At 41.1% G+C, this 26,214-nt stretch overlaps 2 protein-coding genes across 9 annotated transcripts in view; one reads left to right on the forward strand and one right to left on the reverse strand.

Annotated features, from left to right (window-relative positions):
* myo1g (myosin IG) overlaps positions 1–1,720 on the reverse strand; it is a 94,434-nt gene extending 92,714 nt beyond the window's left edge. The window contains exon 1 of one of the 2 annotated variants that reach the window (XM_060904602.1): positions 1,495–1,715. In XM_060904602.1, the coding sequence (XP_060760585.1) occupies positions 1,495–1,589 (95 nt within the window). In that variant the 5' untranslated portion in view covers positions 1,590–1,715. Of the gene's footprint in view, positions 1–1,494 lie in introns of both variants that reach the window. The other variant, XM_060904604.1, reaches the window with a different exon arrangement.
* LOC132870766 (serine/threonine-protein kinase pim-1-like) lies at positions 516–23,330 on the forward strand. Of its 7 annotated transcripts, XM_060904607.1 has the most exons (12): positions 516–653; positions 1,506–1,736; positions 13,807–13,891; positions 13,989–14,127; positions 17,335–17,406; positions 17,522–17,636; positions 17,755–17,857; positions 17,936–18,044; positions 18,145–18,285; positions 18,359–18,467; positions 18,564–18,706; positions 19,224–19,444. In XM_060904607.1, exons 2-9 carry the CDS (start codon positions 1,685–1,687, stop codon positions 18,262–18,264), a joined length of 795 nt encoding a protein of 264 aa, XP_060760590.1. In that variant the 5' UTR covers positions 516–653; positions 1,506–1,684; the 3' UTR covers positions 18,265–18,285; positions 18,359–18,467; positions 18,564–18,706; positions 19,224–19,444. The 7 variants fall into 7 exon arrangements, with proteins under 7 accessions (XP_060760590.1, XP_060760592.1, XP_060760593.1 ...); XM_060904609.1 differs by lacking the exon at positions 516–653 and having other exon boundaries at positions 1,495–1,736; XM_060904610.1 differs by lacking the exons at positions 516–653; positions 1,506–1,736 and adding an exon at positions 9,206–9,251.
* The last annotated feature ends 2,884 nt before the right edge of the window (positions 23,331–26,214 follow it).

Genomic DNA, 26,214 nt, shown 5'->3' on the forward strand with positions numbered 1-26,214 from the left:
GGGCCACGTGGCCTCAATTCATTAATTATTCTATTAAAAAACTCATAAAATTGGAAGTCTGTGATTCGAATTCAGTAGCTTTCGGTCCACTAAACAAAAATAATTGGGTGTCAGGGAAAATTCTTTTTATGACCTACACTTGAAAAATCTGAAAGGCAGTCTAGCTTTAAAGAGGACCCTCTTCTTAGCTTAAGAGCCATGCAAAGACACCAATGAGAATATTAATAGATGAGTAGAAAATCCATTCATTCACATCATATCACTTTGTCAATACCACTAAAAACCCAGTGTACAGTGGTTTAGTCTTTAAACAAACAGCAGAGCTTGACTTGAATTTCAATTATCAGTTAAACCAGAGGCTATGTAGCATTGCGTGTCTGTCAGTGACATAAGCTACACCCACATTTGACAGGAAGTGATACGAAGGTGGGAAGTGAGAACAGGAAGTGCAACGCATGGCTCGAGATGACTTGCCTTCTCTGTTTCATAAAATCCAAATGACTGGGAGTGTTTGGGCAGACATGTCAGACTTTCTGCTCAGCTTATATCATATTCATATCATCATCATCATCATCATCTTTATCAACATTTAAATAGGTTTGAATAATACAAGAACCTTATTTAAAAAGGAGAAAGAAAAGTCTGACCTGCATGTAAGACAATGTTTTAGCTCTCTCTCTCTCTCTCTCTCTCTCTCTCTCTCTTTTTTATTGTAAAAATGGTAAATTATTATATTCAGGAATTCAGGAACTTCACAGAAGAAAATAACGTTTGCTGTGAATGTGTAGAACTGAAGCAGCTTCTATACAGTATGTTCTCCAGATGAATCTGTTATTTGTCATTTATTTATATATTTGTATTATTTGTAAGTCTCATCCACTATGGTGTAAGGCCACATCACAAACGTAGCTAAGAAGCAAATTAAATGCTATTGCTACCATTAAACCTGTCTTCCCATGTTGTCATGGAAACTGAAAAACACGTAAAATGCGAAGAGGTGTGTGGTTTTGACTCAAATCTCATCAACAGATGAATCAGACTAAGACACCTGACTTCAGAGAAAGATGTCTGAGAGGGATTAAAGAACGTATGGCCCTTAGGTTGCATCACTGTCTTGTGAAAATCTTCAGCTTAGTTGACTAGGGTTAATGATTGTTTTGGCTCACTTTAATAATGTATACGTATATACTCAGTACACAAGGCAAAGTGATTTCCCGTTTTGTGCTGAATTTTGTAAACCAGACATTAGTCACAGTTGAGGCATCGTACATATCGTTCAACCCACCCAACTGAAAGGGAGTGGTCAAAGTCAAAAACTACTTTCCACATTGGTTAACCTTGAAAATATCGTGCTTTTCAGTCATACTTCAAAAAGTTAAACTCTTTTAATATGATAAAGGTGAATGAGTTTAAGCTGAAACTAGGTCAGTTTTGAGATATTTCGAAATCTACTCAGCTTTTCTCCAACGCACTAGTTTGTTCATCTCCTCTTACCTGAGCTTCAGGTTCTCCAGGAACTGCTCCATGGTCACTTCATCCAGGAGCACGAAGTCTGACTTGCCAAACTCAAAGCCTTCCAGCTCCGCCATCCCTACAGCGGATGGAGAGACGAGTGGATGATGACAGGAAAGACAGAGAAAGACAGAGGGAAGTAGTGCAAGCCGGTAGGGGAGGCTGAAGTTGAATGATGGGTGTGGCGTCAAGCTTTCATTTGGCTCATCTGCGGCTGCATATAGGCAAGAGCTGTGGTTTGTACTCTACAGCACGTCATCCTGTGTGTGTGTGTGTGTGTGTGTGTGTGTGTGTGTGTGTGTGTGTGTGTGTGTGTGAGTATGTGTGTGTGTGTGTGTGTTTAGAATATCATATGTAAGCAGTTCTTCCTTAACATGTCTCTCTGTATCTTTTTCACACACACACACACATTACATATAAAGTTCGGCAATGTGTGTGTGTTGATGTTGTGTTGTGTGGTACAGGAGCTGTGACGTTACACTGGAATTTTACAGTATCTTTTGGGAATAAATACAGCATTTCCTACTTTGACATCAGTCCTCCAGATGTGTGCAGATGAGGCTCGTGAGAAACCAAAACAGCTTTAAATTTTGCAGGTTCCTTGCTCAAATTAAGAGAAGAAAGACCAGACATCACAATGAAGTCTAACTTGCATCAACACCAAAAACATGCGCAAAAGATCGAATAGAGAAGTTCTTCTAGTGATCTACATAAAGGTCACTTGGCGGAAGCCATGACTAAGACTAATGGTCTGGCCTGAGGTTTGCAAAAGAATCGCAGCACAAAGACCATCGTTAAATTTATTTATTTTATTTCATTCATTGGTTTATTTGATAGGGACAATGCAGATTCATGAACAATAGCAGACTAGTAGTACTCGAGTCTGACTCATGCCCTAATTTTAAGGACTCGTGACTCAACTTGGACTTGAGCATTGAGGACTTGGACTCGGACTCGTGTATTAACTGCATTCAGACTCGTAAACTGGAGACGAGGACTCGGATTTTTTTTCTTTATTTTTTTGTAACATGCCATAATAATTTGGCATAAAATATTTATATCTACGTTAATTTTTATACCAATTTCATGCAAGAGCATCACACCTGCATACCTTGGCATGTGCATCAGATAGACTCTTGGGAATGCTCTGGACTCTCGCGTGCATAGCATAAATGACTCGCACCTGCACAGGATTAAGGTGCAATCAACGCACCGATATAAAAACTGTGAAAACACACTTACTTTGCGAAGTATTGAGTTGTTTTGCTGACACATTACTGAGCCTTATTTCCTTGTTTGTTTTCCTGATCCTTGATTTCCTGTTTCTCGTCTTTGATTCTGCTGATAGCCTGTTTGTGTCTCGCTCACCCTATCGCCTGTTTCACTGTTTTACAATTTTGCCTGCCATTCTGGATTGTTTACCATCTTCACTTGTATTAATAAACACACCTTCTGCACTTCCATCCGTCTCCCAACCATCTCTGATAGAATACTTCACACTCCCTGATAAAGAGAATGCACATTCACCTGTTCATGTGTCATGTTCAGGAACAAACTTATATTAATGGCACTAAAACAGCCACCATCAAATGGTGTGGTTGGAGTCTTGTTCTCAGACTCTGCTCGGACTTGACTCGAAATTTTTTTAATGACTTGGACTTGACTCGGACTTGAACACTGGGGACTCGAGACTGTGCTCGGACTTGAGGTTTAGTGACTTTACACCACTGAACAATAGTATAAAATATGTGATGTAAATATGCTGGAGTTAGCATAATTGCTAATTTTTATAATAATTATGTCCTGAGATGAGTCTTGAATTGGTGATATGTAGGATATGCCCTTATTGTAAGTGGGAAACAGTTCCAAAATTTATTACCCTTTACTAACAGGACATAATTGCTAATTTTTTTTATGCTGGAGTTAGCATAATTGCTAATTTTTATCCGTAGTCCCTCGGCAGGTGACATAAAACAGAACAGGATACAATTACACATATAATACTACACTAATTAAGGACAGATACAGCATCACTTTTCACTGTTCACAAGTCTCATCTCATCTCATCTCATTATCTCTAGCCGCTTTATCCTTCTACAGGGTCGCAGGCAAGCTGGAGCCTATCCCAGCTGACTACGGGCGAAAGGCGGGGTACACCCTGGACAAGTCGCCAGGTCATCACAGGGCTGACACATAGACACAGACAACCATTCACACTCACATTCACACCTACGGTCAATTTAGAGTCACCAGTTAACCTAACCTGCATGTCTTTGGACTGTGGGGGAAACCGGAGCACCCGGAGGAAACCCACGCGGACACGGGGAGAACATACAAACTCCGCACAGAAAGGCCCTTGCTGGCCACGGGGCTCGAACCCAGACCTTCTTGCTGTGAGGCGACAGCGCTAACCACTACACCACCGTGCCGCCCTGTTCACAAGTCCAGAAACAAAAAGCAGAAACAAACAACAAAAGACACAATTACGCAATACACAATATACAACCACATGGATAGAGACAAAGACAACAGCAAGGAACACTTTGCACAAATCCAGTCTCAGACAGAATAGACTTAAAAAATTAAAATATATTTACACAGTTAGAAGTGTTTGCAGTTCTGATTTTCCATGAGCAATAGTTTGAGATGAGTCTTGAATTGGTGATATGTAGGATATGCCCTTATTGTAAGTGGGAAACAGTTCCAAAATTTATTACCCTTTACTAACAGGACAGTTTATCCAAATGTGGTGTGCCTAAATGGTACTATACAGTCCCCTTTAGTAGAGGCCCTTGTGCTACTGCCACTATCAACTCTTTAAAAAAAAAATCATTTAACAGAGGTGGGGCAAGCTCATGTAAAGCCTTATATACACATACATATATAAGGGACATTCCACCGAATGGGTGCCATTTGCTTGTTGTACCACTCCCAAATTAAACTTAATTTGTTATATCTTTTCAACACTGATTATAATAACACACATATTTAACTATTCAAAATGTGTATTGGTCAACCTCAGGCTACGTTACAAGGTTTGGAAGTCAAAGATGGCTGCATTTTTTTCGGTCCTGTTACTAAAACTCTGAAAGTAACAGGACTGAGTTTTTAGCCTAGGATTAGCTAATACATGGAATTAAGCCACATGGCGTCATCGCTAATAGCATGACCACACTTAGCACATTCTAGTGATTTACCAAAAATCTGTATTTTTAAAATAAACAAATATCATCTAAGAAATAATTTAAGCAACAGGATAGTATGTTGACATTGACCTTATCAGTCAAAGTTAAAAAATAATCAAATATACAGAAAAGTAAATGAGAGAACTAACTTTTGGTCTTCCCATGGCCTTCAGAAGACACAACTGATGTAACTTCCTGTTGAGCATGTGATTTATGGAATGTTCCAAATTTGTCAGATGGGGTAATATGTTTGGGTAACAGGACTGAGTGAAAACCCAGGGACATGACTAAAATGTGTATTTTAACTAAGATATTGTGGATTTCTTATGAAAAAAATATATTTAAACCATGGATAGGATATGGAGCCACACAACAGTGCAAAAGAAATACTGTTTCTGAAGGATTTTAATCATAATATTTCATAGTTAAGTATAAAGTTAGAGTGCGGGGACAGGTAACACAGGCTATTTTTCAGTGTTTTAGGTAGTTTTTATTAATCCTTACAATTTATTATCTTAAATTTGAAATCAGATCAATGTGCAGGACATTCTGCGTAATAAGGAAATGTATTTTAAAATACATTTTTATGTGCATTTATACATATAATTTTCTAGGGACGGAAATGGCACCGATTCGGTGGAATGGCTCATAAAGCATGCATACTTGAAATTTTTAAAATTCTTAAAGCTCAAAAGATTGTCTTTCCAAGATGTTACAGTGATGAAATGACAATGCCTTTTTATCAAATATTTTTATGGCTTTTTAAAAGAGTAACTCTATTGGTTTAAGTGTTGTTGTGCCAGTTAATGACCAATTTGTGAAACAATACTCAATATGTGAAAGGATCATTGAATGTAAGAACATCCGAGCCGCTTTCATGTTGAGCAATGGCCTGAAATTCTGTATGTTAAATTTTACTTTATTTGACACCCTTTTCATGTGACTTTTAAAAGTTTGTGTGGAGTCCAGTGTCACACCGAGATACTTGAACTCACTCATAACATTAAGCTCTTCTCCTCCAAGGAACACATTAGAATGTGTCACCTTAGCAGGCTGTTTTGTGAACGTCTTGCAGAAAACCTGAGTGGTCTTGTTACCAATGTGGGTAGAGTAGCCAAAAATTGTACTCAAGTAAGAGTATTGTTACTTTAGAATAATATTACTTAAGTAAAAGTAAAAAGTAGTCGTCCAATTAATTACTTGAGTAAGAGTAAAAAGTACTAAGTGAAAAAACTACTCAAGTACTGAGTAACTGCTGAGTAACTTTTGTTTATTGATCAGGATGTCATAACAGGCAGAGATTTCATATATATTTCACACATAAACTGTGTGTGTAGTTCTGTGTATTAACAATAACAACAAGAAGCTCAAGGCAGTCTGCACATAAACCATAACACTGTGTGTGTGCGTGCATGTTCACTCCATGAAGTGACTGTTCAGCTTTAACAGCAGCTGGCTCTCAATTTTGCACTGTGAATCTGTGACCTTTTAGCTGTGAACAGGTGAAAACAATAATAAATTAAATATTAATTAAATCTTTCCAAAGTAACATAACAAAACAATGGGTAGAGGTTACAAAGAAAAAGAAGAAAAAGGCAGTCTGCACATAAACCATAACACTATGTGTGTGCGCGTGCATGTTCACTCCGTGAAGTGACTGTTCAGCTTTAACAGCAGCTGAACATCACACGTAATATCTCCTCGTACGAAAAAGACTGGAAATAATCCTGTAAGATGCGATCAACGATGTTAATCCTTTCATCTCCCAAAAAGTTGTTTACTGGATCCATCTCGCAGAGGAGTTACATGTAGCAAGTGGAAGTAACAAGCAGAAAGGTTGCTAACTAGCTGCCAGTGCCCAGCTTGGCTGGGTGGTGGTGGGGATTGCTAGCAAGCGGTCAAGCTAACAAGCTAATGCCCTTCCTTTTGTGAACAAGCACTTGTAGACAAATAATAAAACAAATCTCACAGGAAAAAAACACCTAAAGTCTTCACAAATCCCTCTAATCCACAACAAATACAGTAGCTTGAAAAATGGAGATTTCACAAACAATATGTTACGCGTTTTGTTATTTAGTAAGTTTTCACCAGTCTTCCATTCCCAGTTTTTGACCAGAGCCGTGTACAACTGTAATGCTATTGAGGAGCTGACATTAGGCGAGCAACCTTATTTTCATGAGCATTTTTTGGTTTCACATCAATAAAAAGTGATTGTTAGGAAGATTTTTTGTTGTTTTATTTCTTGGTTCTCTGGTGTGTGTGTGTGTGTGTGTGTGTGTGTGTGTTATCTTGCCGTCTGAGGCCGCAGTGCGTCAATACATTTCCACAAAACAATGTATTTTACAGTTATTTATGATGTTACAACAGGGCTAACGTCTGCCTACGAAGACAGCCAAAAGCACATAGCCTACTTACCGCAATGTGTTTCCTCAAATTCGACGTTGAGTTTTTATAAGCTGAAACGTCCACTGGTTTGGGGAGACACATGTGACACCACATAACATAACTATTATTTTTTGTTGTTTGGAGAGTGAACATGGTTTGTATGTGTGGCCAGGGGTGTGCCTCTTCAGCTTGATGAGAAACGCTGGCCGTTGTCTCTGCCATTTTTCTTCTGCTTCCGTGCTCTTTTCCACCTGGACTGCTCTTGCCGTGGGAATTTTGTGTGCAGGCGCGCGTGGCGGCTTAGCTCTGTTTGATTGGCGAAACGGAGTTAAACCATAGCTGCTACCGCTATGGCTCTGGCTGCTACATTTGATCGGTGAGATGCTGTCATGTGACAGAGCCTCTGCTGGAAGTCTCGACAAAACATAAACAAACAGACCACGCATCGCACGGGTCAATAAAAATAAAGTAGCGAGTAATGAGCAGAATATAGCCCAATGTAACGGAGTAAAAGTGCCGCTTCTTCTTCACAAATATACTCAAGTAAAAGTAAAAAGTATGCTGCATTAAAACTACTGTTACAAGTACAATTCATCCAAAAAGTTACTCAATTAAATGTAACGGAGTAAATGTAGCGCGTTACTACCCACCTCTGCCAATGAGTAACAGTTAGCCCTCTGCCTGAGGTGAGTGGACTGGTGTTCTCATCTTAAAAGATGTTTTGCTGTGATGTTTCAAGGCTTTAGAGGTTCCACTAAGTGGATAAAGTGGATTTAGTGTTAAGAGAACTAGAGAGGTGTCAGGAATGCAGGCGACAGACGGATGTTCAAGGAGTGGAGAGCTTATTACAGCAAAGCTGGCAGACAAATTCAAATTGGTGATGAAAGGCAGAGTTGATAAACAGGCAATGATCAGGCGAGGCACAGACAGAACATCAGAGGCAGAGACTATGGGCAATAACCAAATAATCAGCATGGAATAGAAAGACTTGGTAAAGTCAGGCACATAAACACTGACCGTTTGCTTTGCAATGAATACTTGTACTGAGAGTCCTTTTATACTACGCAGTGATGAGGTTGTGATTGTGAACAGGCATGTGTAATAATCAGTACTCCAGAGACTGAACACGGCAAGCTGCAGGTTGGTTATTGTAGTTCACGGCAGACATATTTGGAGGCCACTGCAAACTCTGGGAAGTGGAGTCTTGAGGAGCGAGCAGGTGCAGATGTGACAATAGGTTTCATGGTGTCATGGAAGAAATACAAGCAGGGCATGAAGACCAACAGTTACAGAATATACAGATGTACACACAGGAAAATAAAACCTGATCACTTTATACGTATATTTGTACTTTACAGTTGTTTATTCTTTTTTTTAAAATTCTAGTTGTAAAAAGGGGTGGCACGGTGGTGTAGTGATTAGCGCTGTCGCCTCACAGCAAGAAGGTCCTGAGTTCGAGCCCCGGGGCCAGCGAGGGCCTTTCTGTGTGGAGTTTGCATGTTCTCCCCGTGTCCGCGTGGGTTTCCTCCAGGTGCTCCGGTTTCCCCCACAGTCCAAAGACATGCAGGTTAGGTTAACTGGTGACTCTAAATTGACCGTAGGTGTGAATGTGAGTGTGAATGGTTGTCTGTGTGTATGCCCATGTTTACATTAGACTGTATCAGCGGATCATCAGATTAACATTTTTAAAACAATTAGTGTGCACACAGCAACACCAATACATGATTTGCGTGCACACAGCAACACCAATACACGGATATGCTCGGCTCCGCAGGCATCCTGCGCTCCAAATCACTCCGCCCTGAACAGCGAGTGCCCTCTGGAGGGTGCGCACTCCGGCCTTGCGCAGCTCACACAGCGCGCGAATGAAGTGCATGAGCCACGATTCGGGACTGAGCCGCTGTGTGTGTGATCCCAGCGCATATCACTTACCACTTGCAAGTGGAAGGATGGCAAGCCTAAAGACAATCATAAGTACACAATGGGCAGTATTTGCATCAGTATTTGCAGTATTTTCATACTTTTATACTCTTTAATGAAAGGTGATACAAGGCGGAAGTCCGCGCCGTTTTTCAGCAGTCGCGTCACATGACCAACGCCAGCGAATCAGGAAGGTGGATGTCACAGTGACGTTGTCCAATGACGACGCCAGCTAGAGCTCAGCACAGCGTATCCGCGTATCTCAATGTTTACACAGCACCGGAGCTGACACGATCTGGATTGAATATGTGGACCCTGGCGGATTCCTGTTTCCCGGCGTTTCCAGGCGGTTTAATGTAAACGGACAGTGCATCCGCGAAGAAAACGAGACAGATAAGGTCTAATGTAAACTTGGCCTATGTGTCAGCCCTGTGATGACCTGGCGACTTGTCCAGGGTGTACCCCGCCTTTCGCCCGTAGTCAGCTGGGATAGGCTCCAGCTTGCCTGCGACCCTGTAAAAGGATAAAGCGGCTAGAGATAATGAGATGAGATGAGTTGTAAAAAGAATATTAAAATCCGTGTTCACTAATGACTGCAAGAATTATTGTTCAAAATCATGTTTTGTATTTATTCATTGTTTATTATTACAAATAATTATTATAAAGAATCAATTAAAGAAGTCAATGTTATTGTTGAATTTCTATACACTGTCAGTAAAATGATGAGGGAATTGTCACATACACATGATATGAGTCATTGTATAGCACCACCCACTGGACAGTGAGGCTTATAAACCACATTTTCCAATACTTTTTTTTCCCTTACATGTTTCTCAGATTCTTACCCTACATGCTAACTGAGGGCTGTAGTTACATACACGTGGGTTTAGTGATTCATTGTCATGCCCAGAGCTGGCCACGGGAATGCTAAAATAATGGAAGATATAGTTAAATATTAGTTCAGCTGTTTGGAAAACAGTATGTAGACCAGGTAGCAGGATGAGTCTGATTGCTTTGGAAACTCTGTCTACAATGACCATAATGACTGTGTTACCTTGGGATGGTGGTAGGTTAGTGATAAAGGTCAGTGCCAATGTGTGATCAGGGTCTCTGAGGCACTGGGAGAGAGTATAGTTTCCTGGCAGGTGGAGCACGTGGTACCTTAGCCTAAGTGCAGACTGAACATGAGGAGACAAAATGATTGATATCTGAGATCCTGTTCTTCCACCAATATTTGTTCTTAATGAGTTGGTACGTGCGGTGACTGCTGGGATGACCAGCAGCAGGGGAAGTATGAGCCCAGATGATGAGTCTCCCTCTGAGGTTAGGTGGGACATGCAGAAGTCCGGGAGGACAATTCTTGGGAGGGTTCAGGGTTTGTGACTGCTTGATCTTCTGGAGAGAGCATCAGCTTTGGTATTTCTGGAGCCGGGGCGGTAGGACATCGTGAATTGAAAGCAGGTGAAGAACAGGGTCCACCTGGCTTGCCGTGGGTTCAGTTGTTTTGTGGTCTTTAAGTATTCTAAGTTTTTGTGGTTGGTCAGAATCATGAATGGATGTGTGGCACCTTCCAGCCAATGTCCACCTTCCACTCCTCCAAGGCCAGTTTAATAGCTAGGAGCTCTTGATTACCAGTATTGTAGTTCCTCTCTGTAGGTGTGAGCTTCTTAGAAAAGGCAGTGACCAGGTGCAGCTTGGGTGCAAGAGCACCCCTTCTACTCCCGTTTCGGATGCCTCCATCTCTACGATGAAGGGCTTGGTAGGGTCTGGATGTTGTAAAATGGGAGTGGAGGTGAATGCTGCCTTGAGCTGACTGAAAGCTTCCTCAGCTGCTGGGTTCCACTGGAGGCGATGTGGTCTGTTCTTTAGCAGTGAGGTTAGCGGAGCAGCGATGGTAATGAAGCCTCAAATGAAGCACCGATAAAAGTTTGCAAAGCCCAAAAATCATTGCAACTCCTTAACTGATGTGGGAGTGGGCCATGAGGAGACTGCTGAGACCTTCACCTGGTCCATGCTTACTCCCTTGGAACTGATGATGTACCTTAGAAATGAGATCTGGTTGAAGTGAAATTCACATTTTTCTGCTTTGACAGAGATGGTTTTAGAGCAGGCAGGAGAGTACAGACCTGACATGTTCGAGATGACTGTCTTCATCTGGGGAGTAGATTAGGATGTTGTCAATGTAGGCAATCATGAATTTCCCCAGCATGTCCCTTAAGACATTATTGATCAGGCACTGGAAGATGCATGGTGCCAAAGAAAGGCCATAAGGCATGACCAGGAATTCAAAATAGCCAGCAGTGGTGTTAAAAGCCGTCTTCCATTCGTCCCCCTATCAAATTCAGACCAAGTTATAGGCACTGCAAAGGTCTAGTTTGGAGAAGATCTTAGCTGAGCATAGCTGTTCCAAGGCAGAAGGCATCAGCGGGAATGGATATGGATACTTAACACTGATTTGATTCAGGCACCAGTAATCAATACAAGGCCAGAGGCCTCCTCCCTTCTCCACAAAGAAGAAGCCTGCTGAAGTTGGTGAGGTAGATGGTCAGATGGAACCTTGTTTCAGGGCCTCTTGTACATATTCTTCCATGGCGGATTGTTCTGTTAGGGATAGTGGATAAATATGGTTGTGAGGAGTAGTGCCTGGGAGGAGGTCAATAGCACAGTCATAGGGACGGTGAGGAGGTAAGCCCCATGCTTTACCTTTGCTGAATGCCTCTTTCAAGTCAAGATAACAGGCAGGAACATTGTCTAGAGAATCAGGCAAAGGGCTCTCCATGGAGATGGATGAAATGGCTAGTTGAGGAAGTTGCAGACAATTTTGAAAACATGCTGGTGACCATTGTAGGATGTCCCTTCTCTGCCAGGAGATTAAAGGGTCATGGAGTTGAAGCCAGGGGTACCCTAGGATGACGCTGTGATGAGCAGTTTGAGTGACAAACAGAGAAATGTGCTCAGAATGGAGGGCCCCCACCTGAATCTGGAGAGGAGCTGTGTGGGTGGTGATCAGTCCGTCCCCAGTGGGAACCCTGTTGATGGTCTTTATTTTGAGAGATCTCAGTAAGGTGTTTGTGGACAGCTTGAATCTCTGGACGATCAAACAGTTGATGAAATTTCCTTCTGCCCCCGAGTCTATAAATGCAGAAAGGACATGGGTTGAGTCTGGCAGCTTCAATAGCACTGGTAATTTAAAGGATTGTGATTTAGGGCTGATTACAGAACTCACCAGGCTGGGTGGACTGCTAACTTGACAGGCCAGAACACTTCAAGGAGGACAGACAGGGCATTTTGCAGTTAGATGGCTGGACTCACCACAGTAGAAGCATCGGCCCTCTCGCCGTCTTCTTTCTCTCTCTGATCATTGCAGCCGTGCATGAGAAACTTCCATGGGAGTCGGCATATTCGTGGCAGGAGAGGGAGAAGTTGGTGGTAGCAGTGAGGGTCTGTTTGTGATTAGGTGGTCCAGACAAATCGCTAAGTCAGTGAGAGAATCTAGGGACAGGTGTTCATCACGGCAAGCCAATTTGCTCAGCACTTCTGGACTCAACCCTTAGCGAAATGTGGCTTTTAACGCAGGTTCATTCCAACCACTGCCAGCAGCCAATGTGCAAAAGTCCAGAGTACACTCTGCAACTCTTCTATTCCCTTGTTTGATTGACAAGAGATTCTCTCCGACCTCTATTCCCTCAGGTTTGTGATCAAACACTTGCTTGAAAAGTTCCAAGAAATGATTATAGGAAGTGGTGTGTTCTCCACCATGCTCCCACACAGTGCTGGCCCACTGGAGAGCTTTGCCCATGAGTAAAGTGAGGAATTTAGCAATCTTCTGTTCATCAGAAACCCCAGAGAGCAAGGAGAAATACAGGGAGCACTGGAGAAGAAATCCCTTACAGTGTGATCTCACCTCACCCGAGAACTTTTCTGGTAGAGGAATGAGCTGAGCTGCACCGGCGGGGGATGTGGGGCATGTTAGGAGGGCCTGCAACATGACAGCAGCAAGCTGTGCCATCCTGGTGTTGAGATTGCTGAGCATCTGCTGATGTTCACCCAACAAACACCCCTGACCGTTGAGTGCAGTCTGCTTCGACTCCTCTGCCGCATCCATCGGTGGTGAAGTATCCTGTCAGAATGCAGGCATTTACAGATGCAAGCGCAGGGGAGACCAGGGGCTTCACAAACGACCATCTGAGCCAAATCGAAGAGCAGGAATCATAGTTAGGAAACGGGCAGAAGTCGATCAATCAGCAAATAGAGCAACATAGGGAAAACAATGAAATGAAGTTGAGACTAAACATAAACAGTGGTTAAACACAGAAAGCCAGGCAGAAATAAACAGCTCAGTAAGGTTAGGCATGGAACACTAAACAGTACTTCACAAAGTCAGGGAATGAGAGCTGAGCTTATGTAGGTGAGGTGATTATTGCTGAATGGGAGACAGGTGGTGTAATTAGTAGTCAGGTGACAGAGGGCGCTGTGACTCTTGGGGTGTGTAGTCCGGAGCAGCCATGTTTGGAGGCTGCTCCGAACTCATGTTTTCAGCACCGTTACTGACAATTGTCATATCATGTAGACCTGCAGTAACGATAACAAAGTGAGTGACTATACAGTGCATCAATGAAGTCATTTTTACCCACAAGTTAGGCTAAATAAATAAATAAACCAACCAACCCATGTTTCCAAGGTTTGTTATTTTTAACCCAGTTTATAATCCTGAACATAATTAGATTAAAAAGTTTACAATACTGTAAAATGAATGTTTGTTTATATTTCTGTGTACGAGTCTTATCCCTAACTGATGTTTTAGCTCCAGGGAGTGCCAGTAATCTGGACCGTGATGATAGCTACATGTCCTCTTGCTGGAGTCAAACGTTTCCTGGCCCTCTGCTGAGGTGAGAATCGCTTTCTCCTCTCATATAACACACATTAAATACACAGGTTATATCGGAAGTAATGTTTTGTGCTGTCCTGTCCCATTATCTGTCACAGCAATGAGATACAGAAAGAGGACCTGGTTGCCTTTATCCAGAAGAAATCTCAGGAGTGTCTCCTGCGTGTGGATGAACCTGGCCAAAAAGAAGCCTACATCTTCTGGATGATTATGGAGCTCTTCTGCAAGAAAGATGGAGTAAGTTTTATAGTTCATTATGTCACGGTTGAAGCAAAATTCTCCGAAATATAATAAATTGCATTAGTGATTAAATATACACTCATCGGCCACTTTATTAGGAACATCCATCCATCCAGCTGCTGTTTTATGCAGGTAGCTAATTAGCCAATTCCTTGACAGCAGCACAATGCATCAAGTCATGCAGATACACATCAAAAGCTTCAGTTAATGTTCACTTCAAACATCAGAATGGGAAAAATTGTGATCTCAAAATGTGACTTTCACTGTGGCATGGGTGTTGGTGCCAGATGGACTGGTTTGAGTATTTCAGAAACTGCTGATCTCCTGGGGTTTTCACACACAGCATTCTCTAGAGTTTACACATAATGGCACGAAGAAAAAAAAAACATTGAGTGAACAACAGTTCTGTGGGTGGAAACAAACGCCTTGTTGATAAGAGAAGTCAGAGGAAAATGGACAGATTGGTTCGAGCTTTTTGGCCAGGAAGGATATGGCAACTCTTTACAACCGTGGTGAGCAGAAAAGCATCTCAGCATGCAACAGCAGAACACCACATTGGGTTCCAGTCCTGCAGCCAAGAACAGGAATCTTAGAATCAAGAACAAGTTCCTATTAAAGTGGCCAGTGAGTGTACTTATGCTCAGGGCCGTCGACAGGGGGGGACAACCGGGTATTTTGTCCCGGGCCCAGGCATGAGGGGGGGCCCAGAACTGGTCCCTCATGAAGATGCCATTAATCATTCTGTTTCATTTCAAAATGTGTTGATTTTGGGGAGAAAAATGTGCTATATTTGCATTCAATGAATGATTTCTGGTTCTTTTGCCTTTATTGTCTTCGAAAATAGATTCAAGAACCCACCTACCACCCCTAATGCAGAAATGGTTTGGTCTTTGATTAAGGCGCCAAATAACACGGCACTATTCCATCATAACGCTTCGACAATAAGCGTGCGAGCCCGTTTGCCAACATGCACAAGTCAGGAGCAAAGAAGAGAAAAGAAAAGAGAAAAAGAGATGAAGAAGCCAAGAGCCTCAGGGGCTCACTGCATAGATATTTTAGAAAAGATTTAGATGATGCAGCAGGTGGTGAAGGCAGTGGGGCAGCTGAGCCAGGTAAGACACAGATAACTTTTTTCCAGCCCCGTAATGTAACCCCAGCACGCGCGACGCGCCATTCATAATTATAAAGTAGGGGATAGCAGGGTACACTGAGTGAACACTGAAATGCACAGGGCATTGAATTATTTCATAAACATATCGGTTTAATAACACTGTGTTGCATATATCTCAATGAAGCAAAGAATAGCACATTGGCCCGCAATCATATCCAAATGTTTTAGGCACGCTTGCTGAGCTGCGCTGAGCTGGACTCCGGTTAGCTGAAAGCCCGTGGAACGCTGCCTCTTGTTAATTAAACCTTATTTTGTTGGAAATCATCCCGTGTAGATACGACGGCATGTGAAATTGCCAGCTAGATAGAGTTTAATGTAACGAATGGGCTATAAATGGGGTGTTTTGAGGTTAGTCTGTTGCAAAACATTAAACTTTCGCTTAGACTGGATACTCTTCAAACAATTCCCTTGCTCAAGTGAAAAATGATAGGCCTGTATGAAAAGCGCAATTAATGAAAGTAGCCTAATAAGCCCTAAATGAATAAAACAACCTCTGTTTTATTGTTGTTGCTTACACGTTAAGATTTTGAAATCTTCTCGGTCCAGTTCTATATCCAGGGAACGTTGTAATCCTTTTGGTTTATCCGTAATAAACGTGTCAGCCCCCAGGTCAGATAGGCTAATGTTACGTGGTTGGGAGGGTGTCAATTTTTTTTGTAACATTCTAAATCGAGTACGGAAAGGACGTTTATGAAAAAAAAGACAAAAAAATACACTGAAAAACTCACTGTACACATCACTAGTTGCACACACGGACTGGCCGTCGGGAGTTGCGGGAGTTTTCCCGGTGGGCCGGTGGTTCAGTGTGGGCCGGTGGAGAAAAAAAAAAAAAACAGTTGCGCGCTGGCCTTTAATATAATAAGCAATGTTAACAGTTTCTTTAAGAAACTGTTAACATTGCTTATTACAGTTGCGCGCTGGCCTTTAATATGATAAGCAATGTTAACAGTTTCTTAAAGAAACTGTTAACATTGCTTATCATATTAAAGGCCAGCGCACAACTGTTTTTTTTTTTCTCCGCCGGCCCACACTGAACCACCGGCCCACCGGGAAAACTGCCGCTACTCCCAATGGCCAGTCCGTGTGTGACTAGTGGTGATGCTTCTATGTTCAGATTTCGGGAAAGCCATAACTCTGTTCTCATTGAGGCCCAGTTCCATCCCGTAAACAATCATTTTGGTTTATCAACTACCTGCGCGGCGGCACGGTGGTGTAGTGGTTAGCGCTGTCGCCTCACAGCAAGAAGGTCCTGGGTTCGAACCCCGGGTCCGGCGAGGGCCTTTCTGTGTGGAGTTTGCATGTTCTCCCCGTGTCCGCGTGGGTTTCCTCCGGGTGCTCCGGTTTCCCCCACAGTCCAAAGACATGCAGGTTAGGTTAATTGGTGACTCTAAATTGACCGTAGGTGTGAATGTGAGTGTGAATGGTTGTCTGTGTCTATGTGTCAGCCCTGTGATGACCTGGCGACTTGTCCAGGGTGTACCCCGCCTTTCGCCCATAGTCAGCTGGGATAGGCTCCAGCTTGCCTGCGACCCTGTAGAAGGATAAAGCGGCTAGAGATAATGAGATGAGATGAACTACCTGCGCTCAAACATGTCACAGGAGAGGCTCAATGGGCTGGCTATGCTCTCTATAGAGCGCGAACTTGCAAAGAAGCTGGACTTCAATGACCTTATTGACGACTTTGTCACAGCAAAAGTCCGGCGCATTGCATTTCGCACCTGAATAGTTGCAGACTAAGGAAATGTTCAAACTGTAAAATATGTTGAAATGTTGAAATAAAATGGTTGACTGTTATAATGGGCTTGGAATACCTGTTATTTAAGGGTTGGAGTGAATGGAGACTGTGAAAAGAGGGGTTGGGTGTGGGTGGTTGCTGTGTGGCGATGTGCGTGCGCGCGTATGTGTGTGGGGGGGGGCACTCAGATTATTTGGGGGGGGGGCACTCAGATTATTTTGTCCCGGGCCCAGCCAAAGCTGTCAATGGCCCTGCTTATGCTAAACATACAAGTTAAAGATACTTTTATTTTTTCTAGAAACCAATGATGTGTGAAGTCGCACCATGCATCTTCAAGGGTTACAGGTGTCTGAAGAGGAAGAGAGCAAAAGTGAGTATATCATCACATCAACATCACCACCTGACTGTATTATGTGTTGTAAATGTGTACTTTTGCATTGTTTTATGTTGGTGTCATGCTGACTAACATGAAATTCCTGCTACAGGTTATTGGTGGGGAGAATCAGGAAAATTGGTGCCTTTCTCTGGCACATCTCTTGTGCTTCCCTGTCCCAGATGATGAGAAAAAACAAGCTTTGATTGAAATGGCAGACAGTCTTGGTATGGAGAAGCTTCACAGTAACAGTGTATTTTCTGAAAGTAACCTCTCTTGTATCTATCATCAGCTCTGGGCTGTTTCATGTTTCATGGACTCTGATGTATTGCTTTTCACCTGTAGCCCACAAAGGACAGTTTTTTCCAGCACAGATCTGCTATGTGGTAGCCCAACAAGAACTGGGAACATACAGTAACGCCATCTTTGACCTGACTGGATGTGGAAGGTATTTTGGTTTTCTGCATGTGTGTGTGTGTGTTTATTTTCCTTCACTTGTGACCTAATATTTAATTCTCTTTTGCAGCAGTTTGCAGCTAAGCAGTAAAGCAGCCATCAGGGAAACGATTGAGCGTACTGAAGTTTACGAATACATGCTGTTCCTGTCCTCAGGGTTCGCTCAGAAGAACTTCCAGGTTAGAATTTCTCTCTTAAAATTTTTTTTTTAAATATAAAATCATCTAAAATTTAAATGGGATGCGTTGTCCTGATGATGAATGACTCTTTCTGCCTTAGAAATACAAGGCCTTGCATGCCATCAAGCTTGCCGAAGCTGGACTTCCTGATCGTGCTCATGAGTACGGTGTATGCATTGCTACAGCAGTGATCTCTTCATCCATCAGCGTCTCGGGGTAGTTGAAGAGACTGATGTGGAAGGTATTTTGGTTTTCTGCATGTGTGTGTGTTTATTTTTCTTCACTTGTGACTAATATTTTTATGCTCTTTGCAGCAGTTTGCAGCTAAGCAGTAAAGCAGCCATCAGGGAAGCGATTGAGCGTACTGAAGTTTACAAATACATGCTGTTCCTGTCCTCAGGGTTCGCTCAGAAAAACTTCCAGGTTAGAATTTCTCTCAATTTTTTTTTTAAATATAAAATCATCTAAAATTTAAATGGGACGCGTTGTACTGATGATGAATGACTCTTTCTGCCTTAGAAATATACAAGGCCTTGCATGCCATCAAGCTTGCCGAAGCTGGACTTTCTGATCGTGCTCATGAGTATGGTGTATGCATTGCTACAGCAGTGATCGCTTCATCCATCAGCGTCTCGGGGCAGCTGAAGGGACTGATGATGATGGTAAACATGATAAACAATACACTGTAAAAAGAATTATTTTTTTGTGAATTTTACTGTATATGATTGTGATTTACTGGCAACGTCTACTACCTGCCTGTCTCTCTCTCATAAAGTACTGTACATAAATTATAGTAAACAACTATAATATCTATATAATATAAAATAGCACATAATCCAGTTTGCTCAGTTGGTGGATGCTTAAAAAAAGTGACTGACAATTGTAAAGGCAGGAAACAATTAATATGAAGGTTACATACAGGTCTTGCTCAAGGACCCAACCATGGCAGTTCAGTTTGGTGGTGCATGGATTTGAACACACATCCTTCTGATCTGATCCGTAACTCAATGCCTTAATGATGAAGCCACCAAAACAGTCTCAACTCACATTAATTCAACCACCTCCACCACTCAATTAACTCATTGTACTGGATTATGTGTTAGTGTATTTTCGAGGTTTTAAATGCATAGTATTGTCTTCATCACCACTTTATTTTGACTTTGCTTGTTTGTCTTGTAGTTATATAAAATGCTGCACCAGAAGAAGACAGAAGACCCCAAGTGGCCACTGCACACAAGCAAAGCATTCTGACAATTTCCTTCACCAGTCCTATGAGATACCTCCTACTCTGCATGTTCTTGACCAAGAGCAGTCCTTCTCACACAGCTGCCATAACGTCTCTTGGGAATCTGAGGACTCTGAATGTGGCCTAATGTCTGGTCAGACTCCTGCATTCCAGCTTCCTACTAAGAGATGATCGTTACACCACAGGGTATGTTAGAATTCACAATTTGCACAAAACCTATTTAACATTACAAAATCACCTGGTAATTCTTTATAGCTCGCTCACTCATAAATCAGTAAAAATTAACTGTAGAGAGAGAAAGAGATGAAGGTTGAAAGCATGAGGCTCGTGCATTTTCATTTCAGTTGAACTGAATGATTGTGTGTCTGTTGAACAGAAGTGTTAGAGTCGCGGTACATTCAGGGAGAGCTGCTGGGACAAGGAGGCTTCGGCTATGTGTTTGCAGGAGTCCGTAAGGAGGATGGGAAACAGGTAAATATATCTGCACATATACAGTTTTTCATTTACTCCATTACATTACAATAACTCTCCATTTCCTGACATCTAATGTCATAGCTGTGGAATTGTAGTAATTGTATTAATTTGTTAACTTGCAGCTTTTAGAACGTACTAATTATGTTTTTTTTTTAAATCTGTGAACAGGTTGCTATTAAATATGTCCACAAGACAAGCGATGACAAATACATCAACATTGTAAGTAAACTTACAGTACTCTTAAGTCACCTCCCAATCATGTTTCAGATTCACATTTCATTACCTTTCATTCAGAACAGATATGAGTAAAAGGCTGCCGATCTAGACTCAGAACCAATCCAAAACATTTTCCATTGCTTACCACAGTTTAGACATATTTTACTCCAAACCCACGCGTGTCATGTTTTGTGGTAATTTTAGCCCGGAGAGAAGGACCCCCTCCCTCTGGAAGTAGGCTTGATGCTGATGACGTCCACGCAGAGTCACTGTGAAAATGTAGTAGAGCTGCTGGAATGGTTTGATGTGACTGAGTGGATCATCCTGGTTCTGGAGCGACCCAGTCCCTGCATGGACCTGCAAGAGTATTGTAGTTCTTACTACAATAATGAAATGCCGGAAACACTGGTTCGTGACATCATGTGGCAGGTGGTTCAGGCTGCTCGTCACTGTTGTGACCATGGAGTTCTGCATCGTGACATCAAGTCCGAGAATCTTCTCATCAACACCGAGACATTGCAAGTAAAGTTGATCGACTTTGGCTGTGGCGACTTGTTAAAGGACTCCTACTACACGAGCTTTTATGATTATTGTACAATACGTATTGGATATAATCAAAGACAAGACAGTGGGGAATAATTTTTGTAATGGTTGCTGCTCTTTCTTTCTTTTTCACTCAGGAACTCCTGTTTATTCTCCTCCTGACTGGATACATGACAGACGGTGTCTGGGACGTTCTGCTACTGTCTGGAGTCTGGGTGTGCTCCTGTATTACTTGCTCCATGGAGACCCAGTCCCTACATGGACCTGCAAGAGTAATGTAGTTCTTGATATAAAAACAATTGAATCATTATAGAGATGATCCTATATTATGCTGCTCCATAAATAATTACAGTTTAAAATGTTGCTGTCACATCAGCAACAGAGTCTTAAGTGGACTCCATTTCCCAGACCACACCGTGGCCTTCAAACATGGCTGCCATGGACTACAACTCCCATCCAGGTTCATGTTCACACTCACTAAAATCTAATCATGCGCACCTGTTCACAATTACATTCACACTTTATATACAGACTACAAACTGAGCCATATTGTGAAGTAATGCTTAGTACTGTGGTGTCTGAACTTCTCAAGCCTTTAGGCCTACATTGCTAGCCTATTACAGTTTATTTGCTGACTGCCTGAACCTTGCCTGTTTTTGATTCATGTTTTGGAGCAGTCTGCCCTGTTTGTTAATAAATGTTTTACTTGCATCCTCATTATATGATGGGTTACTTTGCCTAAACAGATGAACACAGCAGGTAATAACATTTGCTGGAATACACTTAATGTCCAAGGGAGAATAATGGTAGACCAGTGTCTCAATGAACTGGATCTGTCAGCTTGCAGAAGCACTTATCAGGCATACTCTTCATGTCCCTCTCTTCATGGACTCATCTGACTCAAGTATTCATAACACTGGGAAGAGCGTCGTGAGGTTTTTTAAGTCCAATTCTCCCTGTATTTTGTCAATCAGGAGGGTGTGTTGAACTGATCCATGACCAATTCATCAACCTGCATAAAGGCAAGGCTCTTGGCTAGGCTACTGTGGGATGGGAGAAAGGTGGTGAGTCCTGAACTTTGAATACTTGTTTCATCAAATTTTTCCACCAAGTGTGTTATCATACTCCAGGGGCCAAATAGTGCAGTGGTTAAGAGAATAATTGTTCAAATTATGATAAAAGTACCAAACTTGGACCAAGTACAGCCTGAACCCTTGTCTTCCACATAAGGGAGAGCTTCACCAGAAATTTGCATTATTTCAGGGGTAGATTAAGTATTAAATATTGGGTATCGGTTAATATGTTAAATATTATAAAAATCATTTAACAGTGTATATAGCCAAATTAGTGGCCTATTTTCCCTTCAAGTGGAAGACAGCTATTGATTAGAGGGATTTTAAGCCTGTTTAGCTAAAATAATAGTGGTTCTGCAGCATAAATACTTCAAAATGTATACAATTTAAACTTTGAATATACAGAATACTTAACAGTTAAGAATTATACCATATCAGTAACATTTGGCCTACATTATACATGGCTGTTCATCCAATTGTTGCACAATTTATAGCTGTGTAACTTAAAAGTAACAATCCTATGTCTTTCATGTATTTCACTCTTTAGAGTATTGTCCTTAAACATTAAATTTTGATTTAAAGGGTTTCAGTTTATTGTTATACTTCTTGATCTCAAATATGATGTTATTCTTAAGGGCTGGTTGAACCATTTTCTGTACAGACTTAGCATAATTATAGAAAATGGTTCAATGGTGAGTTGAAATGTTAAAAATGGGTCTGATTTGCACCTATCCTGTCTGTCTGCATCTGTTATCATTTTCAGAAAACTTTGTGGTTTTTACAAGACTCTCCTGCATGAGCAAAAAAAGAACAAAAAGTTGATATTGACCTGAGTGGGTGACATTGGTTTGATTATTTGATCTGATTATATCCTCTGGCTACATGATTACACATTCTGTCTTACAGATGCATGTGCATGTTCATAATCACAAAATGAGAGACCTGAACTGAGGACCGCCGACATCCTGGCTGCCATTAATTTTGAACTCTTGTAATTGGTGGTGGATTCAGCTTGAGTAGAATAGTGGAGGTGATTATCATAAAATTGATGATGTAAATTAATACATGTACATGTAATATGAGCTAATCATTTTGAATTTTATATTTTAAAATGTCTATCTACAGTATGTGGAGGATGCTTGTACATATTTATAGACACCAATTCTTTTGCAATTCACTACTATGAAAATGGCACTAATTTTCCTAACACTATTTTGCCTTTCAGATGCATGTGCATGTTCCTGATGGTACTGAACTGTAGCATTTTCATGTGCATATAACAGCTTACTAATACCTGCAATGTAAATTCATGGTGGAGGATTGTAATTAGACATTTTAGTTGGTGGAAGTAATCTGGTAAAAATGCAGAAAACATTCAAGCTAGTTGCTTCAGGCCCGATGGGACAGTCAAGCACTACTGCGAAACCAACAGACTGGTCGTTATGTTTCTTGTGCCAAACAGATGATGCAGGATTAGGTGAACTGAAATGTCCAGCAAGGAGAACAGAAGAAACATCTGGTTATGATTACATTGCAAATAATCTTTCAGAATTTGACAAAATCAATCGTGTGCCTATGAATATAAATCCGAATAGGTTGAATGATGGTCAGGGCATAGTAGAGACACTCAAGGCTCATAAAGCTGTGTACCATAAAGTCTGTTATGACAGATGTAACAAACAAAAGCTTCGAGTGTATAAGATGTCCTTTGTTAATTCCTTGAATAAAACTTTTGAATGGCAATTAAATAATTGGTGTGCTTAGTTACTTTTTTTCTGAAAGTTTAAAATATTTTTTATTGGTCATTTCTACATTGTCAACACTTTAAGTATTTACAAAGTACATTTAGCCCTGTTTTTGTTGTTGTCAAAGAGATAGTTACAAAATAAATACACACAATGCATATTTCTTGCTAAAAACCGAGTATCCTAAATAAAACATTGAATCCACCCCCTTAATCTTTTAATTTTTTGCTGAAGCTCTCCTTTTTCTGCTTACCAATGGTCTTGGCTATACATCTGCAAAATTTGGTACTTTTATCACAATTTGAACAATTCTTCCAAATATTCTCCTTAACCGCTGCACTAAAAGAGATTGGGGAGCAAACGTTGGCTGCCAAACAAGGGAAAAGACAAATGTCTGAGTATACGCTTTAATTCCATGTGCTCGCAGTTGGAAATGGATGGAATGAGCCAATTTTAAAGGCCACTTTTCATCAAGGATTGAACTTGATTGTGCTCATAGAGCTGGCTTGCAGGGATGATTGATTAATCCTCGACTCTCTGAGAGATGTGGCTCTTTGTCTCGATAACCTCAGAGCTGGCAAGGATTATCCAGAGACCAACACACTCACTTTCCTGCCTGAATGCCCCGAACCCATGCAAGACTGCATAAAATGGAGGAAAATAGGAGCACTAAAGATTAAAGTTTTACAGTTCAGCCAGATGTAAAAGGTCTGTTTTGAGCTTTCAAAGTGACCAGAATAACAAATAATTCAGGTTGAAGGGTTTCAGTTTGCCCTAAAATTTATGATTAACAAGCTGAAGAAAAAACGTGCTTGTAACTGCTTAAAATAATCAGATTACTGAAAAATAAAATGCTAACGTCATTTCCTCCAGAAAACCCCACTGCTCCACAAGCATTTGCCTCATTTTTTGCCACGTGATCTCGCTGCAGTTTCTCTTCGCGCATGCGCATTTACGCGCCTGACTTCCGGCTGTGACTGCTTGTCAAAATAAAAGCTAGTGCTCCCTTCGTGGTTTTTTTTTTTTAATTAGTATTATAAAAAAGGATATATTTTGTGCAAATCCTGAAACCGTAATGGGATCTGCTGAACTGAGACTAGAACTAGAAAATCTCCTAAAAATGTCTGAATATTGACTTTGTTTCTGTTTACTATCCAGAGGTAATAAATCTTCAGCTTCTTGTTAAGCCTTTCTGCATGCAACCACAAAGCATACGTTTGGTTTATTTTCCTTTTTAATGTGAGTATGTTTTCTACAAGATTAATAAATTAAAGAAAAATTTATTCGTTGTTATAGGTTTTTTTTTTCAGCCTAACTGTCGCAGTGCTGTAGTTCCTCTGTCGGCCGCGAGAGGGCAATATCATATCATATAAATTAAATTTTAATAAGATTTAACCAAAATAGTAACAATTAAATAAATACTGCACTGTCTTAGTACGACTAAAATGCATCTCTCTCACTAAACACTTTCCAACAGAATTTTTAAAAAGCACTAGAAATCCTATCCAAATCCTATCGGATTTGGATAGTTTGACTGAAAGTTTTCAAACAAAATGTAAAAATGGCGCTATAAATACTACCATACTATCAAAATATACTCCACAAAGAAATTCACTCGAATGCAAAATTTTAGTCCTACCCAAATACACTCACTAGTAATCTTTCACTTAAAACCTCAAAACTCCATCAAAATCAATCACTTTCCAGATAATTCACTAGTAAACTTTCACTTCAAACTTTCAAACATTAATTCAAAATAGCACTAAGACACTACCGCACTATTCAAATACACTCACCAAACACATTCTCTGTCATGCAAAATTTCACTAAACACTTTAGAAGTTGTACAGTTTGTTTCTGAAATGGTAGGGAAGACTAGTTTAATTTCACACTCAAATGTCCATTATATTCTGATTTAAGGTATCTTTAGCTTAAAATGTGTAACTGGTTGGTTGAACATTTGCTTATCCATGGAAATTCATTCTCCCATGCAACCTGGTATTTGCATTCATATTTTTGGTATTGGGTTTAGTGGCCATGATGAATGACTGCTTGTAAAAAATGTTGGACAGCCTGGGTGAATCCGACATTACAGAAGTGACTGTCGTTCTGTTCGTTGATTGGTTAAAAATCAGTTGACATCAGCAGTGTTTCTTATATGATTCTGATTGGACATAATCGGGAGTATTTTTAACTTGGCGGTGGGAGATTATCCAGTTTTTAACAAATACGATCGGGAGACGGAGGCTAAAATCGAGAACCTCCCGCCGAAATCGGGAGGGTTGGCAAGTATGTAAATGAATGAGTGAATAATCTGTTAAGGGTAGTATCTCACTGGGCTGCGACACAACAATTGCGATAAAATATGCGAATTAGTAACAATTTCCACTTGGAATCACACTGAATTGAATTCGCATATTTTATCGCAATTGTTGTGTCTCCAACTAGTCGCAGGCTGTCGCAGCCCAGTGAGATACACTCGCACTTCCTGTCTTATGGAAACTGACTTGAGAAGGGTTCATGACGGCTTTGCGACACCAGCGATGTATTTGCAGCTGTTTTGAGAGAAATTTTGTCGCACGAATTTTTTGAACATGTTCAAAATTTCAGCGACGAAGGTGTGACACTTTGCGACTCATGCGAGGGAATTGAGAAGCCCTGTGAATGTTTCAAGACACTTTTGGAACTCTCTCACGAATGATGTTCGCAATTTGTCACATAAACTTTAATGACATGGATTTGTTCATTACTATATGCCTTTTGAGTAACTAATTTAGGGGTTTCACAGAAACAGGGGGCAGCACGGTGGTGCAGTGGTTAGCACTGTCGCCTCACGGTAAGAAGGTTCTGGGTTCGAGCCCAGCGGCCGACGA

The sequence above is a fragment of the Neoarius graeffei genome, chromosome 22, assembly GCF_027579695.1.
Source record: "Neoarius graeffei isolate fNeoGra1 chromosome 22, fNeoGra1.pri, whole genome shotgun sequence".
Lineage (NCBI taxonomy): Eukaryota > Metazoa > Chordata > Actinopteri > Siluriformes > Ariidae > Neoarius > Neoarius graeffei.

Coding starts and splice junctions, on each gene's coding strand:
- LOC132870766 (XM_060904605.1), top strand. CDS start 13,752: ATGAATGTTTGTTTATATTTCTGTGTACGAGTCTTATCCCTAACTGAT. Junction 13,892..13,988: donor TTTCCTGGCCCTCTGCTGAG/GTGAGAATCGCT, acceptor TATCTGTCACAG/CAATGAGATACAGAAAGAGG. Junction 17,858..17,935: donor GACCTGACTGGATGTGGAAG/GTATTTTGGTTT, acceptor TCTCTTTTGCAG/CAGTTTGCAGCTAAGCAGTA.